Source organism: Lupinus angustifolius, chromosome LG13 (assembly GCF_001865875.1).
Source record: "Lupinus angustifolius cultivar Tanjil chromosome LG13, LupAngTanjil_v1.0, whole genome shotgun sequence".
Lineage (NCBI taxonomy): Eukaryota > Viridiplantae > Streptophyta > Magnoliopsida > Fabales > Fabaceae > Lupinus > Lupinus angustifolius.
Window position 1 is genome coordinate 13,717,851 of NC_032021.1, and position 8,937 is coordinate 13,726,787.

The following is an 8,937-nucleotide window of genomic DNA, read 5'->3' on the forward strand; positions in this document are numbered from 1 at the left end:
GTTGTGACCGGAAGAGGAGACTCTTCTTCCTTTGCCGCTGCTGCTAGACTCCGTCTAGACGTGGCCATTCATCTCAGAGTCATGACTGTGGATGGTATGACTCCTTCCGCCATTCATCTCGCCCAGACACGTCGTCACCATTAATAGACGTCGATCTTCTCCTCCCCTAGCCTTGACCGGCTGCCGCCGCTGGAAGAAGAAAAATGAGTGGCTAATTTAGGGATTTCAAATCCCTCTTCCCTTTTCTTATGCATGATAGGGGTAACCGTGTGTTACCCCTCTTAAGCTTTTTTTTCATTTACTTATTTTTGTTTTAAAAATAATAATAATAATAATAACATTTTTCTATGATTATGTTTATTTGTATCTGTATCAATTATATTTTATTGTTATATTAAGGAAATGATCTTAACCGCCTAAGTAGATGTTCATTAAGTTTAACCGATTATTCACATAAATTTAGTGCAAAAAATGAGTTTTTTATATAAAAAATATATTTAAAACTAAAATTTCTGTATCTTTTAACAAATAAAATTATTTCATTGAGAATGTAATAGTGAGGTTATGGTTTGTGTTGTATCTTGCTTCTTACTTCGAGTCAAAAATCAGTCGCAGTCACTTGCATTGCCTCTGTTATTTATCAAAGTAAGAAGCCAATGTTGACTTCACTTATTTATTATCTCTTTAAAATATTTAAGCAAAAATGTTTTAAATATTATTTTGAGATTCAGTAGCGAGGTTACAACTCGTATTGCATCTTTCTCCTCGCTTCGTGCCGATAATCGGTCACAGTCACTAGTACTGCTTCTGCTACATATTAAAGTGGGAAGAGGGTAAGCAGTCAATGTTAACTCCTTATCTATTAGTTCCACTTCATTTAAATTCAAACAATTTCAAACCATTTTTAAAATCTAAGTTACCAATTTTTGAACCAGAACTACATAGTCTTGATTTCTCTATTGCATCCAAGGATATGTAGGAGCAATTTGAATTTGTCAGACACAAAAAAATAAAAAAATATTTTTTTAAGTAGTTTAATTTTAATAAATTAAGGGTATTCAATTTATGCAATTAGTTAGGGTATCGTTTCATTACGGGCAAACGGGGTGCTAGTACCTTCCTCAATTTGTAATCGACTCCCGAACTTGGATATCAAAAATCCTAAAGCCCAATGTGATTGGGATTTAGAGATTTTTCTATATTTTTTACCACAAAATGTAGTGACGACTCTAAGAGGTCGTGTGGACGAGAATCAAGGCGCGGCAGTTGACGACTCTGTTGGAGATATTTTTTTTAAGAGTGTCAGGCCCAAAACTACTTTTTGCATGATTTTTTTACCCTTTTTCTTTCTTTGTTTACACAAACATTTGTCTAAATCTTTGTTTATTTATTTGTTTATGTATTTATTTATTTTTTCCGAGTCAATTAATTATTTTGAATGTACTCACCTATTTCTTGTGCAGATTTTGGGGGTGGATTTATTTTAAAGTCTATGTGCTTCCCCACACACACACTTGGTACACTTGATTTGCACACGCCCTACACCTGGGTGTTAGAGATTGAGATTGAAATAGAGGACATCTGCTCTGCCGGTAAGTGACCTTGTGTCACATCGGATATTTATTTTGAATGTACACTTGAGTTGCACTAGCCCATGATATGTGGTTTCCTTTCTTTTTAAGATTGGATGCAATCTGATGACCTTTAGAGGTCTAAATCTTTATTGAGTCCACTTTAGACAAGACCTAGCATTCCACCATAGGGTTGCGGCTTTTAGAATTTACAAAAACCTTATAAGTATACCTTACATAGGATACAGAAAGCAAACATTAATCCACCTTTCTTTTGTATCAATGCACATCATGAAACATGATTTACCATCATTCCAAATTATTTTAAACATATTAGCCATGAAATATTAAACATTATTTATAACATACCCCTGATGGGTCCGAATGCCCTAGGGACATTTTTTTGTCATGCCAACAAATTTGGATTATACTTTTTTTAATTCCATGCCATAATCATTGTTCTATATCAAACATTTTCATTTTATTCTTTATTACATATCATACATTATTGCATTTCATATAACATCATAATGTTCATGCATTCATATAACAATTTTTTATTATCTTTAATAAGTATATTCCTTTTCTGAAAAGAGATCTATGGTATAGTGAGACATGAAAGCTACTTCTCTTGTTATGGGTCAAAGCAGTAACTTATTGGTGAAGAAGGGAGTAAAAGTGGAAGTGCAAGGAATGGATGTGAATTATTTGATAGAGTTGATTCCGAAGATCCCTAAAGAAGTTCAGATTCAGTTCAACAAAGAGTATGGGAGGCTAATTGACTTACTCCTTATCAATGTTGGCATAGATACACTGAAAGTTATGGGCGCCAGGGTTCAGTATTAGAGCCCAATTCTGAGAGTCTTTGAGTTCCCTAACTTAGATGCATCACCTACCATCGAGGAATATGAGGTCATGATGGATATCTAGGTGCGAGACAGAGAGAAAGTCTATCTATTCACTGAAGCTCATAGTGTTATAGAAGATCTGATAGAGAGGCTCATTGGAGTAAGCCCAAGTTCGACTAGCATCATCAACCAAGGGATGTAATTTGGACTCAGGTGGAAGTTTTTGAAAAACATATCATTCAAACGGCGGAGCAAGGAAAATGGGAGTTGTTCAAACCAACATTCGCCTTGGAAATCTATGGCATGGTTTGTTCCCATTCGTCCATGACATGATTAATCAGGCGGCCATAGATGTGTTCGCAAAGATCAGATCGTTTGGAGCTAACCCAATCCCAGCTATTATTGCAAAGACCCTAATCTCGTTCCAAAGATGTTATGAAAAAGGTCATTTCAAGATCCCATGTTGCACTCAACTTTTGTATGTGTGGATGATCACTAGGTTCAAACACCATCAGTATCCGGATTGAAGCAGATACCTCCTCTTGAGGTTAAGAAACATTGTGGTGAAATCAATGCAACTGTTGGACTTGAAAAATCTATTTGATGAAGTTAGTCCTAGGAACTTTGGGACAAAGACTCGTTTGTATGAGAGACATCCATCAATCATGTATTCCTGCGGAGAGTACCCAAATTTGATATTAATGGGACCTCGAGGATGCATTTCCTTCACTCCAGCTCTGGTGCTTGGTCAGCTCAAATAAGGAATGACACTAGTACGGCCAGAACAACTACAGGGAATCTCCATGTGGTTCAAAGGTGAGGAGGCCACCAAAGAGAAATTGGACTCAATCAGAAACGCTCTGAAAAGGATTCGTCTTTGTGGACCAAATGAGTTGAGAGAACATCATGCCTTATACACCAATGAATACAAGCTATGGTGTAGCGAAAGGCGAAATGGTCAAGCTGTCCCATCAATTTCCCAACCGTGGGAACCATCTGGTCCATCTGAGAATGAGTTACTGAAGGAACACATCAAGCTCTTAGAGGCGAAGCTACAAGAAGCCAGGGATACACATGATAAGGATAATCTGGGCCTTGAGAAAGTCAACAAAATCACCACCAACATGAAGAAGGATCAAACCAGACTCAAAAGGGACTATGTTGAAATGTGCTCTCAGTCTTGAAAAGTTCACTTAATTCAGACAGTGAAAGAGAAAGATGCAGAGATATCTAACTATACGATCAGTTGAAAGCGCAAAATCATGTCACGTGCAAGGCTCAAGCCAAAGCAGAGGCTCTAGAGCTTGAAATGGAGAAGATAAAATAGAGTTAAAGGCAAGTATGGGCTACTGTTAAAGATTACTAGTTGGTATTAGGTGAAGGTCAACAAAGAGAAGAGAACCTCAAAGCCAGCCTCGAAGAAGACTTTCTATGATGCATTAATATAAGCAAGTCAACTATGAGAACAACTTGGAAACTCCGAACTGCATATGATGAACTAGTGGTCAGCTTGGAAAATTGTTTAAATAATTGGAAGGAAGTACTCGAAGAAAGTAAATGGGAGAAAGATAAATAGGAAGGAAGATACAGACAAATATTTGATGGTCTTGGTGATTTTTCAAATGATTGGTTGAAGTTGTTCTACAAGGCTAGACAAGAGATGACAAGGTACCCAAAAACAATGCTTCTTCTAGATATGAAGGCATTTTTTGAAGCTTGTAGGGGGGGTAGCTAGACAACTTAAGAAATGGCGGGTTAAGGCTACAAAATAATTATAGAAGTAATGAAAAAGACAATAAACAATAAAGGAATTGTAGTTCCTTGCTTGAAGTATTAATAAAATTGCTTGTTCTCGCAACTCTTTATACATATGTGTGCAAAGGCAAATTAGGCTCCTACTTACAAGTAATGTTATCTAAATTTTTTTAAAATATCTTCTATTTAGATACATACTTGGTCCAAAGCTATGTGTTTTCTCTAATGGTTGTCATCAACTGCATGCAACTTTGTTGGGTACGCCCTCAAGTCACCAAATGTAGGGCAAAATGTTTAATGCTAATCATCGTGGTCACCAGAATGCGGGTCGAAATGTCTTTCTATATCGATCCTCTCTACGAAAAGGAATTTAAAATTATTGTATGCATCATTTTTCTTCATTTAAATAAAATAAAATTTTTCTCACCTATGTATCATATAAACATTGCTCCTAAGCATCCTTACTACACTAGACTACAATCCAAGCTGATGGTAAACCAAGAATCCAGTAGCACTGATAACAGGTCTGAGCTTGCTGAAATCAAAGAGCAAATTAATCAGATGATGAAAATCATATAGGTTATGCAAAAGGCTCGGGATTCAGAAGAAGATACCACTACACCAAGCGTCAGACAACCACAATATGCACAAAAGGCGAGTTTGAAGATAGTTACTAGGGCCAACCATCGTAGAGACGTTATCATAAGGTATGAAGATACAATTGATGATCCAGAGGAAGAACAATCACCTCATAAAGAATCTGATGAGCAAGACGAAGATCCTACTCATGATCTTCCTCCTAAAGGCAAGTCAAACAAACTATCAAGCAAAAATTAAGATAAACATGGGTACCCCAGATGATTCATTAAGCCAAGAGAGGGCAGAGCTGGAGCTGATAAAAGAGATACTAAGGGCTATTGAGGGAACAAACTTTCCTGATATAAAAAATGCATTTGAGTTGTGCATGGTGTCAGATGTAGTGTTTCTACCCAAATTTAAAACTCTTGAGTTCGAGAAGTACGACGGTACTTTTTGCCCCGAAAAGTTAGTTGCATATGTATGTCAGGAAGATCAAAGCTCACCATGGAAATGATAAATTGTTAATTCACTACTTCCAAGACAGTTTGATAGGGGCGGCCATCGGCTGGTACATCCGATTAGACAAGGCTCAGATTAAGACTTTCGTTTATTTACCGAACGCCTTCATGAAGCTGTTTAAGTACAATGGGGATGTTGCTCCTAACATGGCCCAACTTCATAGCATGAATAGGAAACCAGAAGAGAGCTTTAAGGAGTATATCCAATGTTGGAGAGCTTTGGCATCATAAGTCATTCCTAGATTGGAGGAAGAAGAACAATTGTCCATCTTTGTGGACACTTTGAAGGAAACCCTATTATGACTACTTGGTGGGAAGTGTGGCAACCAGTTTCAAATACACTTATTAAAGTGAGGGAGAAAATAGAAGGGCACATAAGAAGTGGAAAGCTAGCAGGAGATCAGTCTCAGTCGGGTACAGGGAAGAAGTCCAACTTTATGAAGAAGAAAGAGTGAGAGGCACTATTAGTGGTCACGGAGTCGAAGGGGTATAAGGCCCAAAACTCCAAATACCAGGCCTCATACAATGCCACACCTTCCACACAACCCACATTAACAACAATCAAACCTACCAAAACTATAACCAAACATAACCCTACCAACCCCGTCAAAACCACATCCAAACACAATCCTACCAAAACCAAACTCAAAAACGCAATTTCCCTAACCCCGAAAAAGAAGCCCACAATTCGACCATATACCAATATCTTATGCAGAACTATACACTCATCTTTTAAGGAACATAATGTTTAGCCCTATAATAGGAACAATGCCTGAATCACCCGAAGCCTGGTTTAATCCAAATGTTACTTGTGAATACCACTATGGGGTCATTGGCCATTCTAATGAACACTGTAAGGCTCAAAATCATAAGGTGCAAAACCTAATCAATGCAAAACAACTACATTTCAAGACCACCATGCTAGATGTAGACATGAATCCATTACCTAGTCACGACAATCAAGGTGTGAATGTTGTAGATCAGGCTCAGGGAAGAGCATTCATTTGGGAGGCAGCTGAGGTAAAAACACCCATGAGGGTAATTTTTCGGAAGATGTGCAAGCTTGGAATGGTAGAAAGGCTAGTGCAAGATGAAGGCTCAAATAGTTGTGAGTTGCATGGCGAAGTGGGTCACACCCTAGAGGAATGTCCAAAGATAAAGCTCTTACGGCAGAAGATGTTGGATATGAGATTGATCACGATAGAGATTGAACCTTCGTATCAAAATATGAATGCTACTACAAGAAGTGAGGAGGAAACGAGAAGGGTCTTGAGGCCATCAATCATTCGTTACGAAGCGGTGTCATGGATCTATAGAGATAGCTGAGCAGCAGGTAGAAGTCACCAATGTCGTTGGGGGCAGTCGAATAACCAGAAGTGGACGTGTCTATGTTCCCTCAGATTTCGAAAATGTCCCAACCAAGGATAAAGGGATGGGGAAAGTGTGTATCCTTGTGGAAGATGAATTGGAGGCAAATTTGAATGAACTATTGCATAAGCATGGAGATAAAGGGGAAGTATCTAATGCGGAAACTTGTGAATTTTTGAAAGTCACAAAGCAAAGTGAGTATAGGGTCGTGGATCAACTAAACCGCACTCCTGCTAGAATATCCATTCTATCTCTGCTAATGAGTTCTGAGCCCCACAAAAAGGTGTTGATGGAGATACTGCTCAATGGTATCATCAATAACATTGTAGGTGATAATTACATATCTTTTAGTGATCATGAAATACCTTCTGAGGGAATGGGACACACTAGCCATCTACACATCTCTATAATGTATCAGAATTGCTTAATTGGCAAGGTTCTTATCAATAGTGGCTCGTCCCTTAATGTCCTGTCGAAAAGGACGTTATTCAGGCTTCTAGTGGATGCATCATATATGGGACCAAGCTCTATGGTAGTGAAGGCGTTTGATGGGTCAAACAGAGATGTCATGGGGGAAATGGAGTTACATATAAAAATAGGACCCTGCGTTTTGTAGATAGTATTTCGTGTCATGAATATTAATCCTAGTTACAGTTGTTTATTGGGAAGACCATGTATCCACGCTTCAAGGGTTGTGCCTTCTACATTGCACTAGGGAGTTAAATTCATAGTGGATGGAAAGATCCCCACTGTTTTGGGAGAAGAGGATATGTTGGTGTCAAGATCTCTCAACACTCCATACATTGAGGCAGCGGAGGAAGCTATTGGAACATCCTTCCGAGCACTAGAGATTGCCAATGCCTCATTTGTAGGAGGGGGACACCCATACTAAGGCCCTAACCTTCGGAAGCATCACTAATGATGGCAAGAGTAATGCTGAAAAGGGGCTACCATCCAGGAAAAGGGTTCGGAAAGTTTGGCCAAGGAAGAGAAAAAATAATCATTCTACGATACACCACATATCAATATGTCATGGGATACAAACCCACCCGAGAAAATAGGGAGAGAAATGCTAAAGAGAAGAGAAAAGGAAGGATGGCTAGCCTATGGCAGCGGGAGTATCAAGATGGTGGGATGTCCATCCCACACATTAGCAAGAACATAATCAGAGTTGGCTTGGAACCACAAATGATTGATGTTGTAGGAGATGATGATTCAGAAGATGGGATAGACTATGTTGTTCAGTACCCTCCAGGTACCACTATCAACAACTGGATACATGAAGACATGTCTCCACAAGTGTTTTTAGAAACAATGTAATAAGATGCTAGAATCCCTTAGCCATGTCTAAAGCTATTGGATTTATTTTTTTTCTTTTCGAATAAGGACATATATTTATGTTTCATTGAATAGTACATGTTTTTGAATTCAATAAAATGCATTTCTTACTTCATATTCTATGTTTCATTCTATTCTTCATATTTTTAGACTGACGCACACTAAAACAAAAACAAAAAAGCCATGAAAAAACCAAAAAAAACTAATCATAACATTAACCTAATGCAGATCCAACTTTAACCCTAGAAATAATAATTGTGTTATTAGCCACACATACAATCATGATCATCCAGTTAATCAGCTCGATGAGGGAGATAGTGATGAAGAATAGGAAGCATCACCTGAGTTATTAAAGATGGTTGAGTAGGAGTCTAGAGAGATTAAGCCTCATGAAGAACCCACTAAGCTAGTAAATTTGGGGACGGAGGACGACAAAAAGGAAGTGAAAGTAGGTACACTGATGATAGAAGAAGAACACAAAGATGATTTTTCCTGGTCGTATGTCGACGTGCCTGATCTGGACAGAAACATAGTGGACCACAAGCTGTCATTGAATCCAAATTCACGTCCGGTTAAGTAGAAGCTAAGGGAGGTTAAAGCTAGAGATTTTCTTAAGGGTGAAAGAAGAGGTGGAGAAATTGCTAGATGTTGGGTTTGTGACAGTATCTACATATTCATGTTTGGTGGCTAATGTTGTAGCAATACCAAAGAAAGGAGGCAAACTCAGGATCTGCGTTGACTACTGAGATTTGAACAAGGATAGCCTGGAGGATGATATCCCAGTACCCCATCTAGATGTCTTGGTCGACAGCACTACAGACCATGCCTTTTTCTCCTTCACGGATGGATATTCTAGTTATCATCATATCAAGCTGGTTTCTGAGGATGTGGATAAAACTACTTTCATCACCCCACGGGGAACCTTTTGCTATCTAGTCACGCCTTTTGGTCTGAAGAATG

At 38.4% G+C, this 8,937-nt stretch overlaps 1 protein-coding gene across 1 annotated transcript; it reads left to right on the plus strand.

The window, feature by feature from the left end:
• LOC109363617 lies at nucleotides 6,040-7,531 on the plus strand. Its single transcript, XM_019609868.1, has 3 exons — nucleotides 6,040-6,517; nucleotides 6,588-7,246; nucleotides 7,355-7,531. The coding sequence occupies exons 1-3, from the start codon at nucleotides 6,040-6,042 to the stop codon at nucleotides 7,529-7,531; spliced, it is 1,314 nt and encodes a 437-aa protein (XP_019465413.1).